Here is a 17,933-nt window from a genome sequence, read left to right as displayed (position 1 = left end):
GGGCGACATATTTTGTGCTAAATCTTCTTGTTCACACTAACACGCTGCTGACAGTTTTTCTTTTTTCATTTTGGTGTTTCAGTTTTGTGTTTTTTTTCCAGCTGCGCCTCTTTTGTTTGTGGTTTTTGTTGTTTTTTCACAGATTTTCAAGTGTGACAGTCAGTCAGTCAGTCCGTCGCTCAGGCAGTGTGAAATATCTCGCTAAATGGCCAAAACAAACACCCACATCAAGGCGATGGTTATATCATGGCCAGGCCATAGCCCTTCCCCTCTTTGCCGTTCAGCTTTGTGGCAGGTAGTGATGAAAATGTTTTTTACCTGGGCAGGCTACATGTTACTTCATAAGAATTATGGATAGATGAGTAAATGTAAAAGGTTCAAATTGTTGCTTAAATAAATAATTCTGTACTTATACTTTTTCAAACTTATCTTTCAAATAAGCAGTGACATATATAGTCGCTGGCTTTAACTAGCCCACCGCTTTAAAAAAAATGTCATTAACCTTACAAAGATGATTAAAAATCAACAAATAATTATAGCATTTATTATCCCCTTTTTTTTTCTTTGGGACTAAGTTACAGAAAAGTGACTTCTAATTTAGTTAGTTGATTTAGTTAAATATGGTTATCAAGAAAAAAGTTTTTTTTTTTAAATCATTTACATAAATTGCTTTAAGTGAAATAGAAAGTTCTTGTTAGAGTAACAAGACAATTAAGAGACAATAATTTTAGTTGGTACAAAAATAGCATAAAATATTTAGGTACAATATACACCAAATGTGGCAACTCTGAAGATCGCTTAGACGGTTTCAGTCTTGGCTCAAAAACTGGTTTTTTAATATCAATGGATGCTGCGGGCTTCACGTCGCAGTCTTTTTTGTTGCTGCTGTTAATTTGGCAGTTTTTCAAGCGCTGACATTGACCCACTTTCAGTCTGTCGACTGCGACTCATCGTCATCGTCTTGACCACTTTGCTGCCTCATTTGCCGCTCGGTGTTGAGTGCTAATTGCGGTCACTAACATTTCGCGGCCATTCACACAGCACTCAAACAATAGAGCCGCAATGCAACTGCTCAATCCATCTCTCGGAAACTGCATTTGCATTTCGTTAGTGCTACCTCCCCTTCCGCCCCGGAATCCCAATCCTAATTCCAATACCCCACATGCCCACATTTGCATATTCGATTTTGGATTTTGGTCATCTCTGTTCTGTGTGTTTGCGTGTGGGGGGAACTGCATATGATTTTTGTTTTTCTGAACCCACACGTGGGCTCTAATCATTGGGCGGGGTCTAATGAGCTTAGTTCTGGAAAGCGAACCAGCAAATTTACATATGCTGGCATTACACAAATCATGTTCTTCGCGCCTAATTATAGAATGAATATATTTTGTTTAGAAAATGAAAATTTTGAACTTGATAATATATATAATAAAATAAAACTACAGAGCATGTTTTCTTATAAATACAAAAATAAATGTTTACTTATTAAAATATCAAGACCGGACTGTGGAATTTTAAATGAATATTCTTTAAACCAAGCTATAAAGCATGCAAAAATATCTTTGTCTAAAATTTATATTTAGTTTACAAAAAAATTTAATACTTTTAAGTTTTAGATAGAGTTTGATTGCGAGATATTTCTGTGACAGCCCTAAATCAAATGTAAAATAAGCTTTAGGGTTCTTTTGACTTTCTGGTGAGCTAAAGTATGGTTTTAAAACAAGTAAAAGTGTAAAATGTTGGTATGTTCTACATTATTGCTCTATTAAAACACACATTCAATAAAAAAGCGCTTTTGACATGTGTATCAACTTTTCAGCCACAAGAACTGCATAAGTGTACCAGAGGACTAGAAGCCGTGTATCTTAATCCAACCGGATAGATACTCACATGGACCCTTTGGGCACTGTCATGTTCAGGCCGTCGAGGACAACGTTGGGATTCTTGCTGCTGCCGTACATTTTGTGGGCCCGCCGCACACAAACCGCCTGCTGGCGTCGCGTCGCCAAAGTCGAGGGCTGTGAGATGAAGAGACGCCGACGTGCCGCCAAGTCCAGATCGCTGTTGGCCGTCGTCGCCGTCGCTGCTGGCGCCGTTGGCGGTACTCCGTCGGCAGCGGCGTCCATATCGCGGCAGTCCTGCAAATAGCCCATAAATCGATATTATTCTCTGGTTCTTGCAACGTAGAGGAGTTGGTATAAGTAAAACTAAAATTGGCACAGATCCTGGTCACTGGAGTTGCTGTTGCGCCCGTTGGTGTTGCTGCTGTTGCTGCTGTTAGTGTGGCTGTTGTGCATTGACAAGGAAAGTGAATATCGATAGTGATAGCCCGACATTGCCCACGCAGCGACATCAGCAGACGCTGAATATGTCGTTGGATCTTTCTTGTTTAGGCTTTTTGGATTTTATCGCAAATTTTAACCAAACTTTAAAAAATAAAAAAAAAAAAACTTATACATTTCACATTAAGATAAAAGTTAAGTAAGATACAAATAAACTCATTTTATCTAATCAGTTAGCTTTTTTTAAAATTTAAAATATTTAAATACAAATCCTTAAAATGTTGGTTTTATAAACCAATCAAGCTAGCGATTAAAATTAATATTTTCCATCAAAAAGTGTATTTTTCAACCCTTGTCAGTGCTTTAAAAAAATCGGCCACATAACTTCAAGTTGTTAATTCTTTAAAGATATGTTGAATCTTGAATAGGGTAAATAGAGTCCTTCTTCGACCATAATCTTGTTTGCAAATGGAGCCGTCGCCGTTTCCCATTCCTCTCACTATATCCTAGCAAAGTTGCAACATTTGTCCCTATTGCTGCCCTTGTTGTTGCCGGCCATTTTAGCTAGTGTCGTTGGTGCAGTTGTTTCACAGTTGATTAAACCAATTTTTGTATATCGTCAAGCCAGAATGGAGCTTTAGCCTCGTGATGGATATTGCTGTCATGTAGATGCGTCCCCTGACCCATCCACTATTTTTGGTGCGGATGAAGCTGCTGGTAGCTGGTCGCTGGACCGCTTGCCCATTGCCCATTTTGGCTCGAACGAAATCAAATTTTGAAAATGGCTCCGCTTGTCGCCAGAGACCCGATGCCCCGATAGCCAGGATCCACTATTTGCCATCCTATCGCAACCAGCCAGCGAATCGCCTGTGTAGTGGCATTTGCCAGTTATCGACAATTTGGCCAAGTGCTTTGGTAGTTGCTTTTTATTTTCATTTTCATTCGAAATTGACATTTTGCTAATCGAAAATGCAGCAAACAATTTGCCAGCTTGGGCAAAACTTTTGCAATTATTTTGCACAGCTCAACGGAAAAACAATAGGGAGGAAAAAATGTTAAAGAAACCGAAACAGAAACAAAATCCGAAAGCCCGATGCCATTTATTGATTTACTTCTCGGTAACAATAGGCAGGGCCAGGGCAAATAAATAAAAATAAGCATAACAACAACTAAGTAACGGAAACAACAACTGACGGGATGTGGTTGAGTTGGCCTGGCTTTCAGTTCTACTCTGTTGTATTTCAGTTCAGTTCAGTTCGTTTCGGTTCGGTTTAGTTTTGGCTTTTTTGGCCAGCTCCGACTGCAAGAAATAAACTTTCTTGATAAATGACTTCAATGTAATTAATTTCTGCTCAGCTCTCCCGCTTGCAGCCAAAAAATGGGAGGAAGAGCCAGACAATTCCCTGGTACGGTGGTACGGTCTGGTGTTTTGTGGCAACCGACTCATGAGCTATATATGCTGTCACTGCTAATGTTAGTGGGTAGTGGGTTTGCCCTCCGGCACTTCAATTAAGAAATATTGTTTAAACATGTAAGTAGCCGGACGGAGTAGGAGCAAACATCCCTTTGAGGCTGATGATGATGCAACTTTAGTGCTAAGCTGATCATAACTGCAAGTGGATTCGCTCCGGGATCCACATCAATGGAGCTTATTGCTCATCCGCCCTGTGGTTCGGTCAACCGCACACAAACTTCAATGTTAATTAACTTGTTTTTAATCCAAATTAATATGCACAGCACACGACCAATGACCAAAGGAACTTCGAAGGAATCTTGACCTCTAATTAAAACTTTTGCTTCAGCCCAACAAAATTTAATCAAAGAACTGTATAACCAAGAACACACATAACAACAACTCATCTAACATACATTGTGTGACACTGAAGCAGCTCAAATAATATTTGAGATGCCAAAAGGTTTTGGTTATGTGCTCTGTTTAAATCAGATTAAAGTCGGATAAATATGAAATGTTGTAATGTAATATTGTTTTAAGGGGTTAGATAATAATTATTAAATTATTAGTAAAATTACTACTATAACCTGTTTAATTATTTGTGTATTTTTGTGTTATGTGTATTTTTATGGAAGTTAAGATAAAAAAAATTATTGTTAATGAACTACATTCCGAATATAAATATACTTTAACGATTATTGCACAGCGAAGATGACATTTCGTTTTGCGTGAAAACCGAACTACACAGCTATTACAAATTCATAGCATTGCCGAGGTGATCCTTCGAGCTATAGTTTTACACTCTGGCCTACAAGCTAAGATTGCCTGAAAGTTACAAACAAACAATAAAAGTTTGGTGCAGTCATTTTTCAAGGCACGAAAATAAGGTGTTAGTGGCAAAATCCCAAGCCCAGGACGAGCATCCTTTAATGTAATAAAAGCTGCAGAATCCAAATCCGAACCGGAATGGGAAGGGAAAAGGTTTTGCGGCCCGGCGAATCTTTAAACTTGGCCTTGCCCAAAGCGTATCTCCCAGATACGTGTGCCTGCACAGATTTGTATTCGCATTTTGGAAATCTTTATGGGCTTTTGTAAGAGTTGGCAGGCGAACGGAAATAAATAAAATCGCACATAGCATCGGATAAAACGAAGGCAGGGGAACAGGTGCGCACATGCATGAAAGGTAAAATATGTTTATATAAATAAAGGACCGGATCGGATCGGTGGGGAGGGGAGCCCAAACAAAGTTTGAAGTTCAGCAACATAAAGAAGTGCAAATTGTTGCGTGCTGCGATTGTATCTATCGAATGTGAGCACACGAAAGCTATTTCCTGCCAACAAATATAAACGCCGCAATAAAAAGGAACAACGGCCACGACGGCTTCAATGGCAATAGCTACGCCCATAAAGCAGGCGCGACAATGAGTCGAGGGGATGCCAAAAACTTTTTTGCCAAGGCAAACAACAACAACAGGGAAAAAGTTGTAAACTGAAATGATTATCTGGTGCCTGACACTTGTCTAGCCATAGATACACGTATCTCTAGACGGGGATTTGTTTTTAGGCAGGTAAATAACCGAAATGTTTAACCCCCACAGAATGCGAGTCACATCTTCCCCGGGCATTTGCTTTAGTGCGTTTTTATTTGTGCGCACAGTGTGTCATTTGTATATACGGCCCGATCTATGTAGCATTTATGGAGTGTTTTAGAGTTAACTGAGCCGTTGCCTAAAAATACGTTCTGGATTAAAGTAATGCAGACAAATCGAGTGTTTAAGCTATCAGCAATCAACACCATTACGTATTTTAAAACAGATTAAAAAGTTAAATATTTAAAAACACAAAAATTTATTGAACATTTTTATAAATAATTAAATCATCACCTTTGTTTCAATTCAATTGCTTCTTATATTTTAAAATTTGAAATTTTCAGTGCCAATAAATTCTCTACGCAAATCAAATTTTTGTTCAAAAACTGTGTAGCACTTCCATCAGCTTGAGTGAATCATTTGATTGCTGGGCCTCAGCTTCCATCACATTAAGTGTGTGCTTTGCCACGAGGTTGGGGCCATCGGGAAATGGGTCAATGACAGGCCCCAGATCTTGGCATAGTCATTTGCATACACATATATGGTATATGCAAACCGATGGGACAACTCTTTGCAGACTAATAAATATTTATGTTTGTTTTTAGTTTTGCACATGTTGGGGGAAAAAAAAGCGAATTTCCACAAAATTTTACGCTCAATAAATTTGCCAACAAAAATTTCGCCGGTCAGCGACGTAAAAAGCGCTCATGTGTTAGTAATGGCCGCACACTCGTGGAGGAGTAAAACAATTTCCCAAATAGTTAGCAAATAATTCGGTGAGCTGCAAATGTGCAAATAATTTTGCGCAAGTCAAAGGAGGCTTCTTCTGTGCGGCTCGGTTGAAGGCCATAAACCGTTTAGCATAATTTCCCTTGGCCACATTGTGTATACGCCTCGAGTACTCGGCCGCAGCCGGAGAAAGCTGCACGGGCAAACAGGCTCAAGCGCCTAATAACGAATTGTTTACATTTGAAATTTAATTTTCACATCATTTTCAAGTTCCTAAAAATTGAAAGGCTACCGCACAACTTAATCAGTAGCATACAAGCCTAAACTGACACGAGGCAAACTGGCGCACACACATGCTGGAATATTTGTTAGCCGGTTTAAATTTTGCATCCTCATTTTACCAGAAAACAATATACAATTCAGAAATCTAACAACCAATTTTCTGGGTGGAACCGCAAAATGTTCAAGCTTGTTGAAATGGCCATAATGTTCATAGATCGTTTGTTATGCTCGTTGGTTTGGTGTTGCCGATGTTGTTTCCATTCATCGTAGGGGATTCTGCCGTGGGTTGCGGGTCCTTTTGCTAAGCGCTTTAGTATTTAATGAAGCCTATTTTTCTTACCGAACATGAACCGCAATTATTACGAGTCATTAGTTGCCTGCTTTCCTGTGAGAAGACTTTGTTCTACTACATATTAAAAGCATTATGCTTGCTCCTATCGCAGATGGAAATTCTCGAGCAGGGCAAAAGTGGAAAACACACTGAAACATTTTGCTACATTGTATGTTAATTTTATGTTAATAAACAAAACGAGAGTAATATAAAGCCAAACCATCTTGGCTTTAAGAAAATTAATGTAAAAATATAATCAAATTTCTTGGAAATTATCAATTAGTGAACTCTTTTTAGCTCAAAATGATTTATTCATTCATTAAATCGATGGGGAAAAGTGTGCAATAACCCATCCGGCGGTTCAGACCTGCCCTATTTCGAGTAGCATACATTTGTGAGTTTTCGGAAATTGCATAAGACATGTGCATACACTGAGGCGAGTTTCTGCATACTCAATCCATTGCCGGCCCGATTATGCTGTCACAATGTCGGTGGAAAGACGTAACCAGCCCAGTCATGAACGATTTGCCAGTCGCGTATTTTTGCAGCCAACATGCGCGATGGGTATTGGGAAATTTCCTTCTGGCCCATGAGTCAGCGAATTTTGCTAGCCTTGTTAATTGAAATTTGTGAATTCAAAATTCTAGTTTACAGCTGCCTGGGCAAAATCGCAACGTTCAATGCTATGCAATAACAGCGAAATACGAAGCACGCAATACGAAAAACGAGGTAGCGGCCACGAAATCAGCTTTGACAAATAACTGATCAGGCAAGCGAATCAATGCAACTGAACTCCAGAATGGCAGAATGGTTCGCTGATTGCAATTAAAACATGGGCCAAACGGAATGGAGTGCAACATTTTGAAGGGGGTTACGCGAACTTGGATGAAGCAGTAGTCGTCTTTTGTCTGAATTTAATTATTTAATAATTGCTAGCTTAGCCGGTGATACGATTTCAATGCAATCGGCCTAACAACCTCAACTGCTACATACTTCCATTAGCAACTCTACAAATAGTTCTCTCGAAAACTGAACTGATTGCTCTCTAATTACAGAGCAAGTGGAAAAAGCAAATTAATAGTTTCTGTGGTGTAGCCAATGACGTTGAGCTAACATTAAATTATTGTTGTATTTTCTAATTGCCGGCAACCTTTTACGTGAACTTTCACTAATATGCCTGATTAATGCACTTTGAGTCTAGGAAAAGCAGCAATTGCCGGCAATTACCAACCGTGTGCAATGATTTGGCCGGCAATCAGCTTATGCAACCCTGAAACAACTGGACTTCAAACAGCCCTCTCTTGACTCAAGAGTGACCCCAGACTTATAGAGAACCTCGATTGCCACTCGTGGAATGTGCATCCCCAAAGTGGCAAGCAATGAAGTCATAATCGGATAATGAAATAGGGGTGGGCCTACCGAATGAGACCCAATGGATCAACAGTCGCTTCCCGCTGTTAGCTTAGTCACAGTTTGGTGCGAAAAAACCGGATTCCGTGTTGTTAATCAACTCGTCTATGACAGATCTGTCATGAAATGAGGGTCAGCTAAGGTTGCATTTCGGTTGCCAAACGTCGGACAACGTTTCCGATACCCAGTACCATACTCTGCCGTTTCGCAAGTACTATAAAGTTTCCGTATCTTTGACTTACGACTTGGCACTTGAGGCCTGCACTTGGCAATGAATATGGCAAGTTGTTTGCCCAAATAGGAAATTCGATGGCTATTATTACACTAAAAACGATGCATACAAAAATTAATGAATCATTGGATAAAAAATAAAAAACTGCTCTTATTAATCCCACTGACTAGGATTTTATACTAAAGTATTCTTTTTTCACCTTAAAAAAAGAGCTGGGCTCATCCTTAATTTCAAAAGAAAAATACAATAGTTTTTAGTCCATCTCAAGAAAGGGTTTCTTAAAATAGATAACGTTTTTCTTATTCCAACTTAATAAATCTGTTTTTTTTTTCAATGCAAGTACGTCAGCATCCATCGCATGCGGTTCGGGCTAATATGAAATGCAAATGATTGCAAAATGTATGCAATTTTGACACACCCATTAAATTAAATATAAACACTATGGTATTTCCATGGAAATCTAGAAGCCTGAGCATGCGAATTCGAATGCGAATTTACAGCGAAACAAGTTTTGTCTGGGTTAATAAATTTTCCAGCAACCAATTGAATCGTATGTGCACAATGCCCGGGAAATTGGCTAAGGTCAGTTACGGCCATTGCATAAGACAATGTACAATGTACAATGTACCATGTTCAATGTCAGGGCAAAGGATTGCATCGTGATTTTGATCCTCAGTCGGTGATTTTCACACATTCCCAGCACTTTTTCCCACCCCCACAGCCCTCCAAACACGTTGAAATATTTATGTCTTTGCATATTTCACCGACACATTTGCACTTGACAATAACAACAGGAAGGAACAAGCGAAGCAGTCGCTAGGTCGTCGGAGCATGACAAGGATTAGCGTGAAGGGAATGTCGACCAGAACTACGAGAATGAAGATGATGATGATGGTGCAGTGCTGCTGGTTCTGGTGACAATCAGTGCAAGAGCGGGAAATATGTAGGGCAGCCTTGGTGCACACAAAAAAAATTCCAGAATAATAATCTTACTAATTAATTACTGTTAAAATATAACAAGTTTCTCTGACGTGAGTGTTGGTGATTATAATTTTGTTTTGTATAATACTTTATTTGTGTGAACTATTTAACTTAAGGGCACGAATAAATACATTGTCATTCAGATCTTGTAGTTGCATAATGATACAAACCATGTAAAATATGAGAGATCTCCTAATATTAAATACATAATTTTGAAATGCTTGAAAAACCCTAGCTTATTAAAACTTAACTTGTAATTCCCCATTTGTCTCAGTGTTTGGAAGCAGTTTTTGAGGCAGACCCTCGAGACGATGGCGCCGCCGTCAACAGCATCAAGACATAAAGTGCATTGCGTCTGGGTAGCTTTGTGGACGGATATCGGGGAATGGGGACTCTGGGGCTAGGTTTAGGTATCGTCAGACGGCAAATAACATGGCAGATGCATCTGCAGATGCAGCTGCACACAAAGTGTTGCTGTTATTTGTGCGACAAACGCAACTCACAGCCGAAGGCAAAGTAAGAGGGACTAGAGAAAATCTGGATGACACCGACAATCACTTCTTAGCCCCGCAGCCCCGCAGCCCCGCAGCCCCGCAGCCCCACAGTTCTCATAAACAAACAAACCGGGAAATGCGGTGCACAGTGAACTTTTGGTAAATCGATCAAGTATACGCCGTGTGGTAAGCTGGCAAAAGTTGAAGTCAAAATCCTGGCAAACACACTCGCCCAAAAAAAAAACGAAAGGATTCAAGGCCCTTTACTGTTTAGCATTTATTTGCATACGAGAAGAAGATTGCGCACCCGCTTGTTTGCTCTTTTCTGGCTGAGTGTGTAAATATTTAAAGGCCTTTATTGCTTTTCTCCTGGCGGGGCCAGAAATTTTCATTCATATTCGTGAATGGCAAATGCAGACACTGGGCAAATTATGGGCTCTCCAACGTTTTAAAGACCTTTTACGGCTTGCCCCCAAGGGACAAGGGTAAGACAGTTGTTCAACCGAAACGACAATTAATTGGCTAAAATAAATATATATAAACGACAAAAGGTCTCCGAGGTCCCGAAAGAGTAAAATAAAGAAATAAATAAAAGGACAGCAAACGGCGAGTGCAATGCACATGAAATGCAGAAGTCAAAAGCCATTTTGTTGTACCATAAAAATAAAAATACAAATTTATTTGATTGCATTTTTATACACATCGCTTCGTCTCCATATTCATACACACAGCTTGGTTCAAAATAATGGTATCTCTAAATAGATATAGTATTATTTAATTTTTTTTAAATAATATCTAAAAATAATAAAATAATAAAAATAAAAAATAAAAATATAAATATATAAATAATAATAATAATAAAAATACTTAGTGTCTACTTGTTAAAGTTTAAGTTAACGTTGTTAAGTAAGTAAAAAATATTGAAATTTTTTCACAGATTATAACAAATTATTCAATATTTATAAATAATGTTATTTTAAAAGCTTACAATTTTGATATTTTAAAATTATAAATCTTTTTATTTAAAGCAAAACACAATCCTTTGATAATTTTCGTTGTTTTACTATTATTTTGAGTACAAATGTACATAAAAATGGCTATATGTATAAATAAATACCGATGACAGACATTTTGTATTTCTCACTTTTATTCCATTGAATGTGCCGCCTGCAAGAGGGTCAAACGGGATTTTGATATTTTTGCAGGCCTCAGTAATTTATGTGTATTTGTTTATAAAGTCTGCTTTGCAATAATTAACAGACGACCTCATGCGAGCTGCTCTGACTTTGGTTTCGGTTTACGGTTTACGGTTTGATGTGTGAATTGTGCAAACATTTTCCAAACAATTATGTACAGATTTCCACGCTTATTTTCAAGGTTCACACTCGTTTTCAACTGTATATTCAACTAAATTTAGTCGGCACCAACGGCCAACCAGCCAACAACAATGGCAATAACAATTAAAAATGCGCTGGCATTGCATTTTATTCAGTTTAACAGTTGAGCGCTTGCAGGCGAAAACAAACACTGCCAAAATTGAAAAATAGATGGAAAAGTAAGGCTGTGATCCAATTTCAAGCGACGGCTTTCAGTTCCCCAGCAGAGCTTAGTTGCTTAGTCAACTTTACTGGGTGAGTAATCGCAAACTGAATTCCGCTTTACTTGGTTCACTTCTATCTTTATTTTGTTTTACTTGTTGGCGCAAAACCACTGGCCAAAAAGGCCAGTCTGTAAGCGGCTTTAAGCAGTGAGAAGCGTTCAAGTGTCACTTGAAAGAGTCATTAACCCGGAATAATCTGTCGGCAGCGACTTAAGGAGTCGCCTGGTGGCATGATGATGGACAGATGAACGGGCAGTACAGTTTTCAATTAATCCAGAGACAAAAGGAAATTAATTAAAGTGTTGCAATTCCATCCATAAAGAGTCCTCCCAATGACAGCGATCTGTAAACCCTTGAAAATCATGTCATCACATTTTTCGTCTGCATTTAAATAAAAACCGAATTCCGCTTGCCAAATGAAATCACAGCCCATCGTTTGGCACTTCATATTCCGTGTGCCCCTAGGATTTCGACTCCCTCTGCCCAGAAAAAAAAGGAATATCTGAAAAAACAAGCTTTGAAATGAAATGCAAATGGGGAGGCCCCAAAAAAGCGTTGCAATGTCGGGAATGAAAAGCGGCTACATATGCCTGTTTATATGCAAATATTACTTGTACATATGTGCGTAAACATTTGGCAATTACTCGGCACCGGAGCGGTGTCTTTGTTTCTTTTATTTTGTACAGCCTGGAGGCCGCTGTTTGTTCTATTTGCTTATATACAAATAAGTATGCAAAAAATACCTACATCCGAACGGTGGCGACCTTTCGTCTCGTTTTGCTGCTGGGGAATTTCAATTTCAATTCTGATTAAATTTCAGTGCGCCTCAGTGCAGAAGTTCGTCTGCTATAGGCATATTTTTACGATTTATATATTGTATTGATTGTTGTACTACGAAGTCTTCCAGATTATTATTCCCACTGACACTGGCCCACTAAGCTGGCATTTGTTATGCAAATTTATTTTCGATTACTTGTTACCAAAGATTTGCCTGAGATTATGCAAATGTGTCAAAAGGAGGCCCCTATATCTTGCCCCATAGATCTACATTATTGTTGCCTTACAAGTGGCTTATTACTGTTAGTGTTTGTCGGCTGTCAGGAAGTCGAATAAACGTTGCAAATATCAAGTGAAGAGAAAAGAAAAGAAACTTTGCATATTCTCATGAACATTTTTGGCGGCATAAAAAAGCGATGAGTTGGAAAATCTACTTTCGCCCCTGCTGACTGTTTATGTTTATCGGCGAATTCATTGATTTCGCATCGAAGTCTATGTTATTCGGTCATTTTCCCAACATGTTTCATAACTTTTTTTCGGTCATTTACATAATTGATTTTACTTCCTTGCTCAAATGCTATTTACAATAATTAAGCTTGACTGATTTGTGGGCTTGGAAATGTGCAAATTGATTTTATTGAAATTTATTAATGGGAAAAGATAGCCAAGAAACACAAAATATTACCAATTGAATTGGATGAAAAATATTTACCTTATTTTAAGTGTGGTTTTTTATTGTCATATAAAATGAATATCCTTTTTGTGTAATTATAACATCTCCTCAGAAACACAATTTATATTTGACTTTTTAAATATATTTACATATTTTTTTTACGCGCATTCTTTGACTCTTTCTAGCTCTGCTCATTTATTATAATGTTCAGGAATCTGTCACTTTTTGCAAATAAAATCAAACAAATAAATTAAATTTGCCACGGTCTTTTGACTGTCATTTTAAACTTTTTTTTGCCAGTTCCATAAAGTACGACTTTGATTGCATTCGTGGCTCCATGTCTCACGCCGGAAAATCGTACAAAAAATGCCATATAAATGGAAAGGAATATACATTTATTTGTATTTGGATGAATATTTTTATTGGCGGTTACCTTTGGCTCGCTGTGCGGTCGTTTAATTGAATAATTATATACCGACACACATATATGGGTATAATTTTTTGCCACTCGGCTTATATCGATTCGCATAGCTTGTAAATCAATTGCCATTACAATGTGCTTCCGTTGGATGGCATGCAAATGTAACAAACGGCCCAAACGGCAATACGCCTTGACAAACTCAATAAAAGTCTGCTTCCCCTCTGCAAAGTGTTGTCAAAGCTGTGCAAAAAAGGGAAAACAAAAAATATACAATGTATAAATAAATAATTGTGCATCAGCTTGGCGTTAATTGCACTTTAAAAACAACCCCAACCAAGTGCCGCAATGGTAAATGCAATATATTGCTGTTGGCAATTGGCAGCTAACGAGTGCTTCAAATTGAACACGGATGCACTAATTAGAATTTTTGGCCAAAACAATTAGCAATTTAAGCTGAATTATTTCAATTTGACCAAAAAACACGCCGATGGCCAGAAAATAACTTTTATTCAATTTCCGCTGATAGAACTGGCAGCTGACGAATGCGAATTTTATTACTCATGCTCTAACAAAGTCATTGGCCAGTCATTGTTTATTGAGTTGTTATGGACCAAGTTGATTTTTAATAAAATACGAAAATCGATTTTGTGTCACTCATTCTGACTTGCAAGATCCTTAAGAACTTTTGCACGGATTTACATATTTCTTTGTGGTGTTGCTTTATGGTGTTTATCGCAAAAATAAAAATAAGTAATAATCTCTAATGCTTTATTAGGGCAGTCACTTTATTTCCAATTTTGTGCAACTCATGTAAGTTAATTAATATAAGCAGGCTCAACAGCATACGCCTTGACCAACATTAATTGCATAATTATTCATTAGTTTAACCATCATATGTATTTAAATTAGTCGGGACTTATTGCCTTCTTTTTTAGAGCCCTCCCTTCAAACGCTTAATATTGTGGGTGCATATACACTTTTATGCTTTTGGTTTTTTGTTATTTTTTTTTTCATTTTTGTTTTGTTGAGCAGGTCAAAGCTAACTAACTAGTTGAGTTTTGCGGTTTTAATTGTGCCAAGTAACGCGGCCACCTCGGTTGTTGCTTCTTTTGTTGTGGGCATATTTTGGAAAGGTTAAGTACCCGGTTAGAGGTAGCAAATTAAATAATTACAAACGACTGTGAAAGAGACAGAGTTATGGGTCTCTCGACGAAGGACAGCTGATATGCACAACTTTTAAGCAGAAGATACTCATCTAGACTTTTACTAGCGAGCCCCAAAAAATTAAGTAAACGACATATAATGTATAACTTAAGATTGCTCCATTACTTATAACTCTTATATGCACATACTTTTCAAATAAACAAACTTTTAAGCCGATTTAACATATACCCCAAAAATAATAAAGTAAAAAATAATTACATTTAAAATTGGATTTGATATTATCTGTTAATGAGAACTGGTTGAGATATTAATCTGTGCTACTTTTTATATCAATCGCCACATCTTTCGTTCGCTTCGACGCTCTGACGAAGTATAACAAAAGTCGAACCCAACTGAAAAGTTCAAAAAACGTGAGACAAAAGCCGCGACAGCAGTAGCAGCAGCAGCAGAAACTCAACTCGCATTCATTTGGAGATTCAACTTCGGCTGAGTTTGCATTTAAAAGCCGTTGCGGTTGACCTTGGACTGCATAAATCGAATTGGAGCAGGTCGTTGACGAAGCTGCTTCTTTTCTTCGTTTCTGCCGCTGGGAATGCGAAGCCCTGCATTTATCTGGGCATCCTTGAGCTGGTTGAGTGGGGAAATCCCCGCGGAATCTTGGCTGTTAAAGTGTTGAGGCCATTGGCCTGCGGTTACCTGTGCTCCTTGAAGTTCTTCAACTGGCTGCAGATGTTTTTTTCCGAGTAGAGAATCTCGGATTGCAGGAACTGTGGCAACAATTTGTTATCGATTTTCCTTGTTGTAAATTTTATTTATTTTGTTTTGCCTTCGCTGACTAACTTTGCGGCTGGCAAAGTCAACAGAAACGTAAAGAACACGTTTGCTTTTAGTTAACCAGTTTTGGCAATGCCCAAAGATTGCGATTGAGCAAAGATTGAGCGGACACAGGTACACAGGTACACTGGCACACAGAAACACAGAAACACACACAGATACTGCCGACTAGACGAAGCGTGGTTGTTGTTTTGAATTTTGGTTTTACTTGCACAATTAGCCAACAGAAAAAATTACCACACTGAGATGGATTTGAAAGCTGTACCGCACAATAATCGCCGCTTAAGTTGGCTCATTCACAACAACGCTCGCAAAACGATCTGCAAATTGCTCTGATTTATGTCGGCCGAATGAAAAAGCGCCGCGCAAATCTTCACTTGAAGTAACTTAACACTCAGCTCAGGTTCTCGGCTATATTTGCTCAACCGTTTCCGCGTTTTGCTTCTCGACTCGCCGACGACGTGAATTCAACTGATCAGCTCAGCAAAACCAACTTCGTAGCGCTGACAGATCGCCCAATTCGAAAATAGCATCGGCCATATCGACTGCGGCGCCGGCAGCGACGTCAATTTTATAAGCAGCGTTTTAAAGCCGTCTAAACGACCCGTCTAAAAGATCAAAATAGTAAGTGGAGTGGTCAGACTTCTGCGCCCGAAACTGTTCCTACTTGGTTCGCACGCTGAGAACGGTTTGGCGGCAGGTTTGGGTCTGTGCTAGGCTTTTGGCCGATCGACCGCAAAAAAGCTTTGATCGCGAGAAAGAGAGAAATATAATGGTTGTTTTTCTGGCTAATAGTTAAAATAGTTCCGTTTTTCCCCGTTTAAAATTTTGTTTCGTGGGAGTGAAAATTTGGATCTTCTTATTAAATTTAAACTTCAATAAATAAAGAAAACTGCAGAATTTAATCAATCATTTGTTCTTGTACTATGAAAATTAATTATCCAAACATAGATTCGTTCTAGGAGAGCTTTTAAAAAGTTAAAGCAATTAATCATTTAATTCTTAGTATGTTAAACAACGCACAAAATAAAAAAAAATAAAGAACAAAATTTAGAAATGTAAAATTTGTTGCTGAAAAATACAACGGACTTTTAGGTAATACGATTTATTATTAAATTAATACCGACTTATTATCAAAGCTAGGAAAAGCCATGAATTTAATTTGTATATTTTTATACACATACTTTGGAAACTTACACTAATGCAACTAGTTTGCTGAAAGGACTTCCCTACCCAAAAACACAATAAATGTTTATCATATATTGCATTGTGCCCCAGCAAACACACAAAGGCTGGGCGATAATGGCAGCACTGCCGTCGGCCTAATGCGACCTCTGACTTTGCTGATGTGCGTTGGGCACGCAAATCGGTTATTAGCTATAATGCATATGAATTATATATATATATGTATATATATGTATAAAGTGCATATTTTCGATGGTGCATTGCTGCGACTGTCTGATTATGAGCCCCGATCCCACACAATGCCCTTTTGTTCGGGCCTGGGTCCAAAGATAAGCGACTCTCGGACCCATTTGTACTAAATAACTGGAACAACAAAAAACAAACTGGCGAACGAAAGGCAAACAAACTGTCTATTAGTTATTGTTGTTTGATTTGCAAAGCGTTTGTCATTTGTTAAATAAATTGATGGCCATTGCGGACCTCTTGGCAAATAGCAAGTAAATTCAAAAAGGCACACAAGTGGCTGAAATGTCCTGAAAAGCAAACACTGGGCATATGATTTAAGGCGGGCCCAGGAATTTTCGGCCCAGTGACCATTGTTCGCAACTTTTGGTGAAACTTTAAACTCGAAGGCTGTCAGAAGGCCTCAAAAGCAGCAGCAGTTAAGCATGACAAACGCCAGGGCATCTCGGGAGGACATCTTTGCCCCCTACATTATCCTCCAAATATCATCAGCTGTCAGTGCAGTGAGTTGAGACTTCAGCAACCAAAAAACGAGTCTGCAGTGCCACCGAACAAGCAAGGAGCCTGCGAGGGAGCACTAGGAAACGAAATGACATTGACATTTTGAATAATGACGCAACAAAATTTCAATGGGAATTGCACAAAGAAAAACAATTGGTTAATATATCAAACATAACTAAAAGTTTATTTAAAATGGTTCTTATAAGATTATTACAATTAAATAGAATATTTATATAACAAATGATTGCTATTGTACAGTTTTTCTAATTTTCCATTTTAAAATAAAATATATAAAAAAAGTCTTGGATATATAAACGATATTATTAAATAAGAATATGTTAAATTTTTTCGATGTGTAGGCACAGATTCCCATTGCAGAGGCCACCAACAGGGAGTTTCCAATTGGACTGGCCCGGCGGGAGATGTTCGCTGGCCTGCAGGCAGAGATTAGCTGCAAATTTTGAAGGATGTTCCGACCATCTCCGCACCGAGATCCATCTGGAATAATGGCTGTTGCTCTTTCTCCAGCCAATTGCGAATTGGCTGAAGTTGACTTGGGTTCGTGCCCAACGAGCGCCCTAGCCCCTAATGAACATTGTCTTAGGTGTTGTCAAGTGCATTTCGCTGGGGGAAAGAATGTCATTAGAGTCTCCGTCCCGGGCCGTTCCTAAGTGGCCAAATGGAGTAACAAAGCTCCGGCGAGGACGATGCCAAGTGGCCATAATGACAGAGGTGCAATTTGCAGCGTGGAA

The 17,933-nt window shown here is 38.5% G+C and overlaps 1 protein-coding gene across 1 annotated transcript in view; it reads right to left on the bottom strand.

Annotated features, from left to right (window-relative positions):
* Positions 1-15,761, bottom strand: part of LOC128266714 (ABC transporter G family member 20) — a 48,508-nt gene extending 32,747 nt beyond the window's left edge. The window contains exons 1-2 of the mRNA XM_053003425.1: positions 15,115-15,761; positions 1,891-2,138 (exon numbers count right to left, since the gene is read on the bottom strand). Of these exons, the coding sequence (XP_052859385.1) occupies positions 1,891-2,126 (236 nt within the window). The 5' untranslated portion in view covers positions 2,127-2,138; positions 15,115-15,761. The remainder of the gene's footprint in view (positions 1-1,890; positions 2,139-15,114) is intronic.
* Between the last annotated feature and the right edge of the window lie 2,172 nt (positions 15,762-17,933).

Source organism: Drosophila gunungcola, chromosome 3R, assembly GCF_025200985.1.
Source record: "Drosophila gunungcola strain Sukarami chromosome 3R, Dgunungcola_SK_2, whole genome shotgun sequence".
Classification (NCBI taxonomy): Eukaryota; Metazoa; Arthropoda; class Insecta; order Diptera; family Drosophilidae; genus Drosophila; species Drosophila gunungcola.
Note: the sequence above shows the minus strand (reverse complement) of the source record. Positions and strands in the feature narration are given on the sequence as shown.